The sequence below is a fragment of the Misgurnus anguillicaudatus genome, chromosome 23, assembly GCF_027580225.2.
Source record: "Misgurnus anguillicaudatus chromosome 23, ASM2758022v2, whole genome shotgun sequence".
Classification (NCBI taxonomy): domain Eukaryota; kingdom Metazoa; phylum Chordata; class Actinopteri; order Cypriniformes; family Cobitidae; genus Misgurnus; species Misgurnus anguillicaudatus.
In genome coordinates this window covers 37431709-37450000 of record NC_073359.2, presented here as the reverse complement: position 1 = coordinate 37450000, position 18292 = coordinate 37431709, and the positions used below count along the sequence as shown (strand labels likewise).

The following is an 18292-nucleotide window of genomic DNA, read 5'->3' as shown; positions in this document are numbered from 1 at the left end:
TGTCTGAAGGAAAACCGAAAGTGGAGAGAAGACGACGAAAAATTAAGGTAAAGCCATGTTTGGAAGGAATAAGGAAAAAAACAACTAACAAAGACTTACTAAAAGATAAATATGTACTGCTAAAAGACTTGGATGGTATGAGCTAAAGAAATGGACTCAATGAGTGTTTTTATTTATTTATTTTTTATGGTTTTAAGTTTGGTTATTTTTAATGCCAGAGGACTTTCAGACTTTAAGAAATTTGAAAAAGTGAAAGAAATGTTCAAGAAAGAAGACGTGACTGTATTGCAAGAAACAAATTGGAAAGAAAAGCACATAGGTGAAGTAAGGAAAAGATGGAACGGTGAGATTTTATACAATAATGATAATATATGAGGTTTGGCAGAGGAGTGGCTTTTTTAATAAGAGAAAATGTGAAAACTGTATGCAAAGTCATCTATAAAGATGATATTGGGAAATGTTTAGCAGTAGAAATGGAATATGAAGGCAAAAAAATGGTTGTGATAAATGTACATGCACCTACGGAGGAAAAAGAAAAGAGGGATTATTTTAATGATTTAAGGTCTCTTTTAAATAACCAACAGAATGTCTTGTTAATGGGGGATTTTAATACTGTGTTAAGTAAATTAGATATGGCAGATGGAATGGTTTTTAGAAATGATATGGGAAGGAGAGAGTTAAAATCAATAATGGAAAACAATAACTTGGTGGATGTTTGGAGAGAAAGGAATGAAAGAAGGCAATACTCAAGAAGACAAAGGGTGGGGAATTTCATTTGTCAAACAAGAATCGATTTTATTTTGTGTAAGAGGAATTTAGAAGTTTTTATTGATAACGTGAGATACGATGAAACAAGCTTAAGTGATCACAAGCCGTTATATATGCAGATTGACTGGAGTACGTTAAAGAGAGGTCCAGGCGTGTGGGTTTTAAATGCTGAGGTTTTAAAAAGCAAAGGGTATGTTTTAGATATAAAGACGCTAATTGAAAAAGAAAAAGGAAATGCAATGTATATGGAAGATAAAAAGATTGTGGTGGGAAAATGTGAAATATTTAGTTAAAATTCATACAATAAAATTGTGCAGATTAATTGAGAAATGTAAGAAATACAATGGACAGGAAATAAGAGAAAATTTAGAAAAAGAGATAAATCGGGGTAATAAGGACATGTTAAAGATAAAAGAATTGGAAAATAAACTTAAAGAAATGGAAGAAAAGAAAATGAAGGTGCAAGATTCAGGAGTAAAGCTCAGTTTCTTGTTGAAGGTGAAAAATGTACAAAATTTTTCTTTGATCTAGAAAGAAGAAAAGGGAAGGCTGAAATTATAAAAGTAGTTAAAAAGGAGAATGGAGAAGAAGTAAAGAGTAATGAAGGAATTTTAAAAGAAATGAAAAGGTATTATGAAAAATTGTTTACAACTGAGGGAGTGCAGGATGAAAAAGAAGAAATGTTACAGAAGATAACAACTAAAATAGACAAGGAAGATATGAAGGATTGTGACAAATAGATAAGTGAAGAGGAAATTGAAAGAGCAATAAATGAATTAAACAAAAACAAAAGTCCTGGAATTGATGGGTTGGGGAGTGAGTTTTATATGGTTTTTAGGGATATGTTAACCAGTATTTTAAAGGAAGTGTATGATGAGATCTTTAATAAGGGGCAGATGAATCTAAGAATGGGAATGGGTTTGATGAAAACAATATATAAGAAAAAAGGAGAGAAAACTGAACTAAAGAATTATAGGCCGCTTACGATGTTAAATACCGTTTTGAAAATTTTATCAAAAATCTTAGCAAACAGACTGAAAGAAGTGATGCCGAGAATAATAAAGACAAATCAAGCATAGGGGTCAAAGGGAAAGACATAGCTGATACGACCCTAAGCATTAAAGATACAATTGGATACATGAAGGAGAGAAAAATGGAGGGATATGTTATAAGTTTAGATTTTGAAAAGGCTTTCGACATGGTGGAACATGAATTTTTATTTGGGATTTTAAACCGTTTTGGATTTGGAGAAAATTTTATAAAGTGGGTGAAAATTTTATATAATGGACCGGTAACTAGAATTAAATGTAATGGGTTTTTAACGGAATGTTTTACACTAACAAGATCCATAAGACAAGGGTGTCCCATGTCAGCACTATTATATTCTTTAGTTGCGGAACCCTTGGGGTTGGCTATGAGGAAAGAAAAGGGAATAAAAGGTATTCACATAGAAGGGAATGTGGAAGGAGAAGCAATATTTCAGTATGCGGATGACACTACGCTTATTTTGAAAGACAGGGAGGGAGTTAAATGTGCAATGAAAATTGTACAACAATTTTGTAAAGCATCAGGAGAAAAAATTAACGAGGATCAAACTGTGTATATGAGATGTGGGAATGTGCAAGCTTTAACGAGTGATTTTGCTTTTAAAGAAGTGAATGAAATCAAGATTTTAGGAGTTTTAATGGGGGATGATGAAAGGAGAGCTAATGAAACAATGTGGGCAACTATTTTAGGAGATATTGAAAGAAGGTTACATTTTTGGAAATTGAGGACATTATGTCTTAAAGGGAAGGTTTTAATTTTGAATGTTTTAATGATGTCTAAGTTATGGTATGTCTTATATGTGTCATCTATGCCTCTGTGGATTGAAAAAAGATTAAAGAGATGTTTTTTAAACTTTATATGGGAAGGGAAACCCCCAAGAATAGCATATGACACATTGATTGGAGCTGTAGAGAAAGGTGGGATGGGCCTAATAGATGTAGCACAAAGAAAAAATAGTTTAAGGGTTAAAATGGTTAAAAAGTATCTGGATGATGGAAATGTAATGGTTTGGCAATATTTTTTAAACAAATGTGGTAATTTTAATCTGGGAGAAGACATTTTATGGATGAAAACTAAAGCTTGGATGACGGAAAAGGTGCCGGATTTTTACAAGGAAATTATGAGTGCATGGGGGAAAGTTTTAACTTGTGTACAGTACATACCTAGTGGAAGAGAGTGTATTTTAAACCAACCATTGTTTTTAAACAAGAACATTGTAAACCAAGGGAAAGAAGTGTTTTTTAAAAAGTGGTGGGATGTGGGAATTACAAAAGTGAGAGATGTTTTATATGAGTTTAAGGAGGGATTTTTACCTGTGCAGTACATTGTGGATACTATGGAGGAAGCAAAAGAAGAATATAGTAGACAAGAAATTGTAAATAAGTTTAAGATAATAAAAAGTGCAATACCTGATGATTGGATCAGGAAAATTGATAATAAAGAACAAGGGAAACAAGAGAAAGATGTGTATTTCATGTTGGGAGACAAAATAAGAGCTTTTAAGGAATGCACTGTGAAAATGTTGTATTGTTTTTTTAGAGATTGTATTTTTAAGAAACCTGTGGTGAATAAATACTGGTTACAGAAATACAAAGACTTGAAAGAAAAACATATATGGAGTAATATGAAGGGGAATTTTATTGAGTCAAAATTGGGGACCTTAGAATATTTAATTAGGCACAAGGCGATTTTTACTGATGTTTTATTGAACAAAATCGGGAGAGAGCAAAATGCAACTTGTAAAGTATGTAAAGAAGAAGATGAGGGTTTTTTACATGTGTTTTTATGTTGTAAGCAATTGGAAAACTTTAATGAAAAATGTATAGGTTTGCTTGAAAGGTTGAGAGGTGAACAAGATAATAAAGAAATGGATTGGAACAAGGTGATAATGCTGGGAGAAAACAAATCATGTGAAAACAGAAAAGCGATGAACCTGTTTGTCATGCTGATTAAAAGTGCTATATGGGAAAGAAGAATTGTTGCAAAAAAAGAAAATACTGTTATAGATGTTGAAATAGTGTTTAAAAGAAAAGTTGAGATGTACTTAAAGCATTTGCACTGTTATTTTAAGGAGCAAAACAGGTTGGAGGAGTTTTATAATGTTTTTACTAAGGATGTGGGTACAATATTTGAAGATTTTAATTGGAAAATGCCTGACGATTATAGTTGATCTGTATAATAAAAAAAAAAGCACGCCCGCTCTCGTCTGATCTCGGAAGCCAAGCAGGGTCGGGCCTGGTTAGTACTTGGATGGGAGACCGCCTGGGAATACCAGGTGCTGTAAGCATTTAATTATTTATTTATTTAATTATTTATTCATATCATTTTTTCCCAAAAATGCATCTTTTCTGTAAGCGTTCGCCGATGGCATGGCGTTGCCACATTAGTCTTGAAGTGGCTCTCGAATCGAGTCAGCGCTCGCTTACGGCCACACCACCCTGAGCACGCCCGCTAGTTGGTACGTTCCAGGAAGGTTTTGGCTGCAGTAGGTGAGGAAGGCTCACCACACATTTTTTTTATTTGTGTTTTATTTAGTAGAGAATAGATAGGGTTTTTGTTTAAAGTTTTTTGTTTTATCAATTTTTTGGCTTTATCCTCCCAGGCAGCATATGCTGTTTGGGGGGATTCTTTTTTTTCTGGTTTGCATTCACCTTTTCACTTATTTGGTTTGGTTATGGAGGACGGACACATGGCAAAGAACTTGGACTTGGCGGGAGAAACACGATTAACAAACGAAAATGGAACTGAAAAAAGACGACGAGAAGGAAACACCACGGATGAGGAACAAACAGTAATGGAGGAGAGACACATGGAAATTAACTCGAATTTGGCTGAAGAAACAAGTTTAACAAATGATCATGGAATGGATAAAAGGCAACGAGATGGCAAAGATATGAATAAGAACCAAAGGGAAAACTACGAAAAGAAGGACTACCTAAAAGAAGCAACTGTGACTGTGGATATCACGTCAATGCGAGAGGAGAAGACATAATAAAAGCTGTAACGGAAAAGATTGGGAAAGGTAATATCTTGGCAGTAAGACCCAAGCAAAGTAAACAATAGGGCTTATTCGATCTACGTCATCAATGTTCGCGGCGGCCATATTGTTGACATAAAACTGTCAGTCTGTCAATTGACAAGCGAGGCAGCGTGGGTATTATGCATGGTATTATCGGTGTAATTTTTTTTAAAACCGCGCGATGGTGTGTGGTGTAATACACGGATGTTCTAACAACAGCAAAAAGAACCCCGGAATTACTTTTTATGCGATACCGACTGTCAGAAAACATGAAAGGAGACAGAGGAGTTGAACCAGCGAAGGAGAGACTCCCAACAGCAAAGTCTGTCCCCATCATTTTACCACAGGTAACGTTAGGGATATATGCCTCACAGCCAAGTCTGTCCCCATAATTTGATCACATATGGTTAGCTGTAAGCAGTGGCTGAAACTGCTCTATCAAATAAGCTGCCATACATTGATATTAAATTAGTATTAATAATTATATGAACATAATAATAGGTCTGGCATTGATACTAGGTAGGGAATTAAGGGCCGTTCACATAGTTTTGAAAATCGTTTTATATTAAACAGAATAGCGGAGCTCACACCAAAACTATAACGATACAGATACAATGAACGACATCATTGGGATAACTTTCTGAGCGATTTTCCCACCTGATGAAGGATAAACCATTTGATAGCATTAAAATCTATTTGAACTTCAAGTGCACGCACGGCCACTTAAAATGACAGTGAAGCTCATTGCTGAGCTCTATAACATTAGATTACCTCCAGTTGCTGTGAAAATTGACTACGTAATGCTTTTTAATCTATTACATTAACTAACTGTTATGCCAAAAGGTAAGAGATTACACAAACTATTAGATTCACTGTTTAGAGTTACGTTACTCGAAACGCAGCGTGTTAAGGACATCCGCAAAAGATTTTATTACACGCAATATTAAAGGCAAGTGATTTGCGCGAGTGCCGTGAGCGAATTAGCATAAACGTATTGTTTGGTGATGTGGACGATGATATAGTTATCGTTATAATGTGAACGGCGCTTCAGTGCTTGTATGATGAATGCGGATACTGTATGAACGATATAGTTATAAATATCCGGATAAGTTACGGCTGGCAATAAGGACGGATCTTTACTTAAGGCTATTGGGTCTATTTGATATTGTTCCACAATAATCAAGCTCATCTTCTCTTAATACAGACGAGATTAAGCCATTAGGCTACTGCTCCCCTCGGTTCAAATCTACGTGCGGCTAGGGGCAGGACAGATGTCATGTCAACAAGATGGCCGCGGCTAGCGACTTCCGGTGTTTGCGAATAAGCCCTATATGAAGTTACTTTAGAGAATGTGGAAGATGTTGAACTTTTGGTCGATGGTCTAATGATAAAAGAGACATTGTGTGAAGTCAAAAGACTGCAAAACAGAGATTATGTTGTGTCGTTCATGCACGTGCCCGCGTACATTGATGATAGTGAAATTTTGAATAAATTGGAAGGGTCGGGTGTTACCCCTATTTCGGATAATAAAAGACGTGTCTATCTGGGTACGATGATTGAAGATGGCACAAGATTTGTAAAATCCCGTTTTCCTAGAGAGGTCGCGTCTCTCCCGTACAGCACTAGACTGGAAACAGCTGAAGGCCTTCAATATTTTAGGGTGATGCACAGCCATCAGATTAAAACCTGTCGGTTGTGCATGAGCCCTGATCACGTCTTGAAAGACTGTCCAGATTTTAAGTGTTTTAAGTGCGAGGAGAGAGGACATTTCGCTAGGGATTGTAATGCAGTTAAGTGCCCAGACTGCAAAAAGGTGTTAAACAAGTGTGAGTGCTGGTTTGAGGATGAAGAGGCTCATGCGCACGGGCAGGTGCGTGAACGACATAATGTGGACGAACAGGAGAAAGAAGACAGGTCAGAACCAGCAGAGAAACAAATGGCAAGCAATGACAATGATTTGGCACTGGGGGAGAGAGAGGAAAAGCAAAATGACCAACTAAAACAAGGGGAAGAGACTGAGATGCAAAACATCATCAATGTGATTGCAGAGAATGACCTTGATGAACAAAAACTAGATGAACAAGGCAATAGCCTGGAAGAGCAGAGAGACCAACGTTCACAAGTCAGTCTGGTAGAAGGAACTTGTTCACCAATGGACATCACTAGTGCCTTTGAGAACATTTCTGATGCAGAGGAGGATTTAAACAACGATGGAGAAGGAAACGCTGCAGAAACATCGAGGCTCGGTTTTAGAAAACGCCAAACTAAGGTAAAACCAAGCTTAAAAGAAAGAAAGAAAAGGAACACTAATATAGTCTATTCTAAGAATAGATTTGAACTATTAAAGGGTTTGGAAGACATAAGCTAAGATATTGGTTTTATGAAAGTTTTTATTTGTTTATTTTTTATGGTTTTAAGTCTGGACAGTTTTAATGCCAGAGGACTTTCAGATTTTAACAAGTTTGAAAAGGTGAAACAGATGTTTTTAAATGTTGATGTAATAATATTGCAAGAAACGAACTGGAGGGAAAAGCATATTTGTGAAATAAGGAAAAGATGGGATGGACAAATAATTTACAGTAATGATGATAAGAGATATGGCAGAGGGGTGGCCTTTTTAATAAGAGGAAATGCAAATGTTTCTTGTAAAGTTGTTTACAAAGATGATGTCGGGAAATGCTTGGCTGTCGAAATGGTACACGATGACAACAAAATAACTGTGATAAATGTCCATGCGCCTACTGAAGAGAGGACAAAGAGAGACTTTTTTAAAAACTTAAGGATATTTTTAACGAAGCACAAGAATGTTATTTTATTGGGTGATTTTAATACTGTTTTAAGCAAGTTGGACATGGCTGATGGAATGGTGTTTAAAACGGATACGGGAAGAAAAGAGTTGAAATTATTAATGGAAAACAACAATATGGTTGATGTGTGGAGGGAGAGAAATGAAAAAAGAAGAAAGTATTCTAGAAGGCAAATGGTGGGCAATTTTTTGTGTCAAACGAGAATATATTATATATTGTGTTCACAAAATATAGAATGCTTTATGACTAATGTGAGATATGAGGAAACAAGTTTAAGTGACCACAAACCATTATTAATGCAAATTGATTGGAGCATGATTAAAAGGGGGCCGGGGGTGTGGGTCAGGGGCGGAGCCAGACATTGTAGACAATTAGCCGCTTTTGCACTATCGGGCATGTGCGAGCCAGGGCTTCAAACGGGCCTCATGGAGCCAATAGCCTCAGACCTCCAGCTGTGTAGCCAAAATCACGACGCGTTTGCATTGTCAAGCCAATAGCGCCGCAGCGGTTCAGAAAACCCCCTGCCTTAATACGCCTACCTGGATGTAACGTCACACAACTCCGCCTGTTTTACCGTGAGGAAGTCACTTCAATCTGACAGGAGACGGGAGTTAGATCGCATCATCATACAACACACATAATGAAAAATGACTGAGGCGGCTGTTTGCACGGTGAAAGCCAAGATGAGAAGATAGAGTTGTTTGCTTCATCCGCGGTGTTACTCTTGGAAGTTTATGAAGTGGTAATTACAAATAAAGCGTTCATCTACCTAATGTGCCATTATACTATAGCCTATACACAATATTTTAAAGAATATAACGAGTCCTAGTTTTACATTTATGTAAAATAATCTAATTTTAAAATATGCACGTGTCTAAATATGTAACGTTACGTTTGTAATTATAGTTCTATGGCGATGTAAATACTTACACATTATAAGAGGTGTGATATCTTTAATCATGAAAACGTTAATAGTTGAGCATCACATGAAACACAAGGTAACAATAATATAGCTATTTCAATAATGTGTCAATCAATAACTACTTTTGTCTATAAAGAACTGCCTCGAATAGCTGAATAGAACTGAAAATCACTTTACTTGCATCTCAAAAATCAAAACGTTTGAGAAATCATTAGAAAATGTACTCGTTAAGAATCAACTCTGAATATACTCACATGTATTTAAAAAGCTATGTTACAGTGGTTAAGTTAATGATGGTTATATTTACCATTTTGTGGCATCTTACCATTTCTGTGTTTCAGATGTGATTATTAAGCAATCATTTTCAATAAACTGACAAGCAGCCGTAGTAATAACGTGGTACTTTATTTACATATGAAGTTTATATCAGTGCACAGGCAGGTGTATTTAAAGACATCTCCTCCGGACTGATTTCAACATCCATGGCTCCTGTCGTCTCATCATCATCATCATCTTCGTTTCATCACCTACTCTTGCATTTGTTGCTGTGTCATCTCTCATATACAAAATAAAATCTCCTGGATGACAAACTGAAAGCTTTACGTTGGCATTTTTCTGTAAAACGGACACAAAAGAAAGCAGCATATGTGACGTTTTGTATAAAGGGTTTGTAAATACACATACAGTATACCGACATATAAAGTTTGCTACATTCATATAAGAGTTTAATTAATCTCCAAAATACCAGAAAGCATGGCTATGACTATAATAAAACCATGGTTACTTTTTCTAAGGGCTGACTAAAAAATTCAACAGAGATGACACTATAACACAAAAAAGACCCATGTAAGACACTTCTGCAATCGTTATTTGTATTTTAAGTGTTTTGTATGCAAACGTAATGTAGCATTTGTATTTGTATTTTAAGTGTTTTGTATGCAAACGTTATGTAGCATGTTAACCCACCGACTGTAGATACCATCGTGACTCGATCGCTTTAATACATGGAGTGATGGACGATGAAATGATGATTCAACACACATCTTTAATTTCTCAGCACTGTTGCACTTTAAACACTTTGTTCTGTGCCCGAAACTTTATAAACTTCTCCCGAACCGGTAGCGGTGTGCGCCGGATCCTTAGCATGGCGAGTTCGGCGTTGTAACGCGTGTTTTTTTTTTTTTTACATATGCAGATCATTTTCTTCAGTCCTAAGTACAAACATAGCAGGCATCTTCCGTGAAACAGTCAATTACTGGTGATCCCGGTTATATTTAAAGTTTTAAATCTGCAGACAGATGGATGCGCATCTTGCCAGAGACTCAGATAAACTCCGCCTTAGACCTTTACCACCCCCATAGCCCCGAGAAGCCCGCTTTGGCCCAACGATTTCGGCGGGCCAGAAAAGCGGGGCCTTAAGCACCAACGAAGCACCAGTGAAGCACGATCATGCCCCGGAAGTGACAATGCAAACGCGACAGGCCTCGGCAGGCACTGGCACGCCCGCTTGAAGCCCGATAGTGCAAACACGGCTATGATCACCTCCAGGATGATCAAAGACAGTCTGGAGTTACCTGTAAGTACTGTGACAGTTAGAAGACGTCTGTGTGAAGCTAATCTATTTTCAAGAATCCCCCGCAAAGTCCCTCTGTTAAAAAAAGGCATGTGCAGAAGAGGTTACAATTTGCCAAAGAACACATCAACTGGCCTACAGAGAAATGGAGGAACATTTTGTGGACTGATGAGAGTAAAATTGTTCTTTTTGGGTCCAAGGGCCACAGGCAGTTGTGAGACGACCCCCAAAGTCTGAATTCAAGCCACAGTACACAGTGAAGCATGGAGGTGCAAGCATCATGATATGGGCATGTTTCTCCTACTATGGTGTTGGGCCTATTTATCGCATACCAGGGATCATGGATCAGTTTGCATATGTTAAAATACTTGAAGAGGTCAAGTTGCCCTATAAAAACCTTAATAATAAAAACTATTGCTGGATCCCAAACCGCCTACTTCCATACTATATAGTACGTAAAGTAGCGCTTTTTACGTACTATATAGTATGGAAGTAGGCGGTTTGGGATCCAGCACTTGATTATTCTGGTTAGTCACATTGTACTGCTATTATTTTGAACAATACTGTACATTCTCACTAGTGCCAGTAGCATACGCCTTCTTTGTTTTCCTTTGCTTAAGTTTGTAATATGTATACATTTTAACATAGAAACTTTATTGACATCACTCGAGTTAAGGCGATTTAGTAGACCTTTCAATTCACGGGTTTCATTTAATTCTATTTTTTAAACGTAAATGTAATATTTTGTCTTAAGTTTTGTTTCAGTTTGCCATGCCTCCTGTACGGCGGTGTAAAAATAAGATATTTTTAGACTTTAAAATTCAAACATCATACACAATTTGGCTATATTTTTAAATAGTTTTTGAAAAGATTACCTTTTTCTGATATGTGAGTCATTTGGACAAATAACGCTAGTCCTTGGGACTTTTGGGGCTCTGTTTTTGAAAAAAAATCTTCTGAGACATTGCGAAGCTGACAGATAGGCTACAGATAGCCTAGTAATTCGTTCTATGTGGCTGTGAGTGTGCGTGCTTGTGTGTTATGCTTATACGTATACGCAGCTTATTCTTAAATCGCATTCACGTTGTCAAAACAAATCTGATTGGCTAATACACACTGAAAAAAATTAAATCATTTTAAAATGACTAATTAATCATTCTCTCTTCATCACACAGCCCAAACATGATTACATACAAAATGTATTGGAACAGTAACAAACAACAATCAGAGACATTTATAAGCTATCATTTTATGGTCATTGCAGTTTTAAATCTTTGCCACCAGGGGGTGCTGCAGCACCCCCACTTCCCGCACCCATGTACTTTTGTGTTTTCTCACAGGTAAGTATGAACGTGTCTAGAGCAGTTTTGGATCTTTACCATTGAGGAGGTTGACTGACTTTCATCTAACTGTCATTAACACAACAAAAACTAAAGAAATTTTACTACAAGTGGACCTATTCAGTTACTCATTATGCTGTGAGTACACCACAATTTTATCAGTGAAACAATAATGTTTGTTTTTTCTCAATGCTTGGCATAGACAAATGTGACCCTGTGTAATTTGGAAATTTCATGGGAAATGTGTACGTCTTAAAAATGTTTGAATGTCGTTTGAGTTAAGGAACAGTACACGGATTTATTAAAAGTGTACAATACACTGAGTCTATTAAAGTCATAAAGGAATACTTAATATATTTCATAAAGGAATGTGTAAATCTAATATTAGTTTTAATGTGAATTTGGACAGAAAAGCAAAAAAAGTGTTTGTAAAATAAACAATTGTTTAATAAACTGTAATAATTTTACCCTTTTCTGTCATCATTTTTTATACTAATGTTTGGTTTAAGGCAATCGGTTTCCTCAGACGGTTAAAGTTGAGTTAACTTTTCGGGTTTTACAGTGTAACAACAATGTACAAAATCAAAAAGAGGAAAGCATATTTTAAGAAACAAAAAATTTAATTGGATCCCATTAAAATCCTCTACAAATTATCCTAAAGGATATTTTTGTTGTGTCTTAAAATCCTTTAGAAATATCCTCTAATAAAATCCTATAGGATTTTTTCTAATGGAATCCCATAAGATTTTTCTAATGGAATCCCATAAGATTTTTCTAATGGAATCCCATAAGATTTTTCTAATGGAATCCCATAAGATTTTTCTAATGGAATCCCATAAGATTTTTCTAATGGAATCCCATAAGATTTTTCTAATGGAATCCCATAAGATTTTTCTAATGGAATCCCATAAGATTTTTCTAATGGAATCCCATAAGATTTTTCTAATGGAATCCCATACGATTTTTCTAATGGAATCCTATAGGATTTTTCTAATGGAACGGTTCCAAAATATGATAGAAATTCTAATTGGATTCCTGTACAGGATTCTTATTAAAAATCCTATAGGATTTTTTGACAAGGGAAGTTTTGTGTGGTACCTGTGATGTTTTATCACATGATATACCACAGGATTACCACAGAACATTTTTGTAAGGGTCCATATGTATACAATTCTGTCAAGATATCAGATTACTGTAATAATAATAATTGTTGTAAAGATTCTGATTCAAATGTAAATACTAAGTCATAAACATCCCTAAGTACTACTAATTGTTATGATTCAGCTTAATAAGGCTGTCAAGATAAACTACTGATCAATAATCAGACATACAACCTCGCAAAAGTCTGTCATCTCTTGGCAGTGTTTCCCACAGATCTGAAATTTACTTGTGGTGGTAGCTCATGAAAAGGGCAATCATTATATCCACCGACAAAAAATGGTCTACTATACATGTGACAAAGAACTAATAATGTGTGACACAACACAATACTTTGATTTATTAAACATTAATATTAATTTCACATTATAGTTCATTAATCTAACCACCCCAAACTTTCTTTGCCATAAACAAAGCTGACACTGTTTGTTAAAGCACCACGAAAACACTTTATGTTTTTGCACTGATATATGAAGCAATTTGATGACCCCTTTTATCAAACTCAATTATATACAATACTATGTACAGTATATTAATAGACAGTGCAGGTCTAGAGATTATAAATGTGACTGATGTTATAATGTTAATAATTTCTATTAGTTAGGCACTTTTACTGCTTCTGCTTTCTATTTCTCTTTTGCCGATTAAAAAAAGCTTAATCCACTCATTATTTCAGATTTAAAAGTCTACTTGCTGTCCCGATGACAGACTTTACATTACAGCTTTGCGTTTTTTATATCCTGAGTCAGCTAGAGCTTTGCTCATTCAGTATTAGCACTGCTTTTTGCTACAATCTCTGTGCAAACTGTTTAGATTTTAGTAAAGATATGGTCTATTAATTGTAAGATTATAAAAAAATGGGATAAAGAAAAAATGAAGCGGCGCGTGGTCGTGACAAGAGCCAGCTGTTATCGCCAAAGAAACAGGAGGCACGCTGAAACTGCACTCGAGCTTTGCGCTAGCGGACGTTCTCCGATCGACTCGGGTTTTACAAACAATATTAATCAGACTTGGGACCCGAAGTAATGAACTAGGACCGACCCGGACCCGACTGACCATTCAAAATATAAACCCGGAACCGTACGGGTCCCGCGTCCTCAGTGAAGAAAGACCTCTAATGGTAAAACTCTGCTCAAGTTCAGAAACATGAAAGGATACAATGTGACACTGAGGTTGCTTCGCGTCGCACCCAATTCATTGAGAAACAGAGAGCATGTGAACGGACACTCAACGGGAGAGACACAACGTGCTTGCACGCAAAATGAAGCCAACTTGGATGCTATAAACACATATGCACATAAGCATATGCGACCATTTTGGTCGCAGTGTAGTTCCCTGGCTGCTCAGTTACCTCAGTATGTGCTGCAGTTGATCCAGTTTGCCGCGCTGGATGATGAGTTTATGACGCGTGCATCATCTTCACGGTCACCCGGCCCCACCTTTCTATCTCTCGCTCGCGCTCTCTCTCTCTCTCTCTAAAACACGGGTCATCCAGTCGAGTTCAGAAAATACGGAAATTCGTAAAGTGATTTTTTTTACCTGGGCGGGTCGCAATTTACCTGGGCGCACCGCCCAAGTAGAGCCTATGTATGGGAAACACTGCTTGGTTTTCTTTGCCATAACAAACATGCATCATAAAAACACAGTTATAGCCACCAGACTGAACACCAAGTCAAGAGCCCAACTAATGAAAACAGTGATCACCATAATGGTGACTTTAAAGAAAATACCTGTAAAGTCTAGTAAACACGTTTGTTCTCAGTAAGAACTTTTGTAGATGTATAACAGAAATAAAGTCAAAGTGGTTTATAAGTGAAGATGGTAATGGTGTTTGTGTAAATGTTTAATTCTCATCTGGTGATATATGGAGAGATTTAATGTGTTCTGTTATTTTCAGTTGATGTTCATCAAAGTCTTTGTGTTTGTAAGTGTTTCTTTCTGCTCATCTCTTCTCTTTTTTTGTTTATGTTTTCTTCAGTGATTCTGTTTATTAGCAGCAGGTGTCCATCATTAATGATTCAGTACTTGAACTCATTGACTTGATTTCAGGTGGATCATTATGACAGTAATGTAGGGAATAGTGAATGAGGGTGTAGGGTGTGATTTAGGACGCAGTCTTAAACGGTGGACTCACAGGGCTGTAAATTCACATTATTCTGAGAACTGTTTTTTTACAGAATGCAGAATTGAACAGTATACTTCTGTTTTTGTCAAAAAACACAATTATACTGTTAAATTTGGCCGTTTTTTAACAGCAATTTTTCACAGTGTAGGTTCCAAATAGACGTTTTTACGTAATATGGCGGCGACCATGGTCGGACATTTTTGGCTTCAATTCATTACAATGGAGGGAGGCGACGTCGCGTCGTTCATCTTTTTTACAGTCTATGAGCTGCACGCATACTACACAACACACCGCTGACCAGGTGCACACACTACAATACAGTTGATAAAGAGGTGTTCCCGACCAGCAGCGAAAATACATTTCCTCACATAAATTCTGCAGAGAAATTTCAACGATCAGGCCATTACTTCATGAATGGACGATCAATCTGCCCTTCAATTGGTTGACCTTTCTCTGTTAATACCATCTGCACTGGGATTGTCTGGATTACTTACAAGTTGTCATTGTTTCGCTCACATTAAGAGATCACGTGGGGATAATATCAAACAGGTTTGAAAATATTGTGGCTTCTGTGATAGCTCGAGACAGGTTCGAATCACGTTGCTGTCATACTTGTACTTAACGACTTTTGGCAGCCGCAACGAGCTCCGATTTGGTCGCGATTCGAGAGTTTGTCGCAGACCTTGGAAATCTGTCCGCGACAGAAAAACGCAACCGGTCGCAACCTGCAGGCCCCAAGATTTGAACCGGTAACCCTCGGGTTACAAGCCCGACTCTCTAAAAAATAGGCAATGACTGCCCATGCCACCATTGTATATTTAAAGGTGACCAAGAATAGATTGAAATAATGTGTTACATTGCTCTTTGATATCTAAATATAAGGTATGTGGCTTTTTAAGTGAAAAAATTATCCAGAGACGGTTTTACATGTCCATTTACAACCCTAGGATTTGCCCTCAGAATGAAATGGTCAGTTATTACCTTATTTGGAAGGTTCATGAATAATTATGAGCTGCGCTCTGATTGGCTGTTCCCAAACGACGGTCACGTCACCAGCTCTCACAGTAAATAGATCTGTCACCGGTGTGAATGATGGAAAATATAGGCGTTCAACCTTATATGTTTGAACCTGTCTCAGATGATGATGAAGATGAAGATTTTGTACCACAACCAATTGTTAGGAGATTGGATATGAACGTTTCTGAATGGTAAGTTTATTTTTTTTCTCAGTATGCACAAACAAAACGTAAGTTAGCTGTAACGGCAATTGTAGAAATTCAAAGCACGTATCATTAACTTTGTACGTTAACTCATAAGGCCAGCATTCATTTTTTATCACTGCAACAACATTGTCATTAATGGCATGTCACCGTATGACAATGACTACGTTTACATGTACACCAAAAGTGCGATGACGAACGTTAACGCAACGTTAAATGATGAGCATGTTATTTTGGATGTATTTCATTATTCTGTGCCGTTATGAAGACAGAAATATTGTAACAGCGTCTGTAACAATTTTATACGCTGCTGTCGTGTTATTCGAGTCATTTCTGTATGAAGGCAAACTGCAGGGAAAACTTCATACGTGCACTTCAGGTAGTGCGGTAAAACTTCGAGCAAAGTGTCATTATTTTTATCGAAGTATTGTGTTTACATGAGGTATAATCTCAATATTGTCAAAATACAATTGTAATCACATTTTGAGGGTGCATGTAAACGTAGTCAATGATATATTCTTTAGTATCTAGAACTCATGACTAACTGGACAGTCCGTAAATTTGTTGTTTGTAAAGGTTTGAGTGTAGCCTACTGTCACGTACAGTACTAAAGTTATATAGTTAGAAGTCAATATAGTCACAGTCATGTTTGGTACGACCCTGTTGGAGTGTACAGTACTGAGGACTTATCATAACCTGCATAAAAAAATCTATAAATATGCATAAAGATTTTTATATGCATAAAAATCTATAAATATCTTTTTTACAGGTGTACTTGTGGAAATTGTGCACGCATGACTCTCGAGACAGAACTTGTATGTTGCAGGGAAATACCACAGGTAGTATAACTACAGTAAAAAAATATGTTATGCCATGTGTGTGTTTTCTGATACTTGAAGTATAAAAGACTACTGTAAATAATAGTGCCATTATGTTTTTTCCTTTTGCAGGTCACAAGAAGAATGAGCCAAGTTCCGGAAGAGATATCGTGCATGACAGACCATCCCGGCCTTGAACCTGTGTGCTTAAACTTATATTCTTTGCAAAATGCAATGAATGTTTATCGAGCTGACCATGGGCGTTTAAGACTCAGAGGGATGGAAAGGTAAGGCTAATAACAAATAGTTGTTACATGTTGTGTAAATACAATTTTACTTTATGTGTTGCATAGCCATACTGTATGATCTATGTTAGAAATGAAGAAACATGCACAAATAACACATACGTATTAATATGACACTTTTATTGTGCCTTGGCATCATATAAAGCTGAACTAATAGCGTGGTAAAACGTAAATACAAAAACAAACAATGTGCTGTCTTCTCTCTCTCCCTTACTGCAGGCAGTGCAGATATTTGGCCTACAGGTGGTTTGTTAGCTGGTGCTGGGGTTTCCTTGGACGTAGTGTACGTGTTGTCATTCCCTCATGTGTGGTGCTGCGCATACGAAGGGAGTTCCCTAATGCTGCAGGGCAATATGTCGGATTCAGACCCCCCCTTGACTGAAACGTGACACATGCTCCGCAACAGCTTCCTCCATGGAAGGTCTGTCATGCTGAGCAGACAGGTACGGAGGCACAGGAATCTGCTGTACGGCATCCAGAAATGGAAGGGGATCACAGACAGCCTCTTCAAAAACACTGTCCATCAAGCTGGTGACATAGCCTGTTAAGTTTAGGGATGGGCATTTTCCAGTAATTTACTATTCGAATATTTAAGCTCATAAAGAACGAATATTCGAATATTCGTTTATTTTAATTATGTTAATTAAGACATGCGTCTTTTGTATTTTTCATTTTGTCATAATTTCACAGAAGGCTTATAATTAGGAAATATCCACAACAAGCTAAAGTTATAATGTGTATGTATGTATTTTTAAGTTGAAAACATTGTAAAAAATATGTATTTTTTTTACATTCTTTTTAAAAAATATCCTACAGAAAAAAAGGCGTTAAAACCCCATGCGGAGCGAAGTCTGAGTCAGTCAAACCATTAGTTTCAAGTCGGTCGTTAGTATGAATTCATTACTGTTTGATCTTACATACATTATATTATACCAAATATTATACACTAACCCGAAATCTAAGCGAAGTTTGAGGACTTGCGAAGTTTAAAGTTTGAGGACTTGACAAAGTAGGCTATCATCATTTAAACCCTTAAACAAACTCCAAATAAGAGACCGGAGCAAACGAAAAAACACATCTACATAACCAACTGCTCAGTCGCCATTTAAATATCTTCTCAGTTTAGTTTGACATGTATTTGTGAATAAAGAAAACCGTATTTATCCTACCTGCTTCGGTGAAAGCCCGTT

General features: G+C 36.7%; 1 protein-coding gene and 1 long non-coding RNA gene across 2 annotated transcripts in view; both read left to right on the top strand.

The window, feature by feature from the left end:
* Window positions 1-11943, top strand: part of LOC141359649 (uncharacterized) — a 37153-nt gene extending 25210 nt beyond the window's left edge. Inside the window, exon 2 of the long non-coding RNA XR_012366131.1 lies at window positions 11477-11943. This is a non-coding gene — a long non-coding RNA (uncharacterized lncRNA). The remainder of the gene's footprint in view (window positions 1-11476) is intronic.
* Window positions 11944-15586: 3643 nt separating this feature from the next.
* LOC129420596 (P2X purinoceptor 7-like) lies at window positions 15587-17641 on the top strand. The gene is made up of 4 exons (XM_073862072.1): window positions 15587-15967; window positions 16749-16818; window positions 16930-17084; window positions 17322-17641. Exons 1-4 carry the CDS (start codon window positions 15849-15851, stop codon window positions 17482-17484), a joined length of 507 nt encoding a protein of 168 aa, XP_073718173.1. The 5' UTR covers window positions 15587-15848; the 3' UTR covers window positions 17485-17641.
* Window positions 17642-18292: the final 651 nt, after the last annotated feature.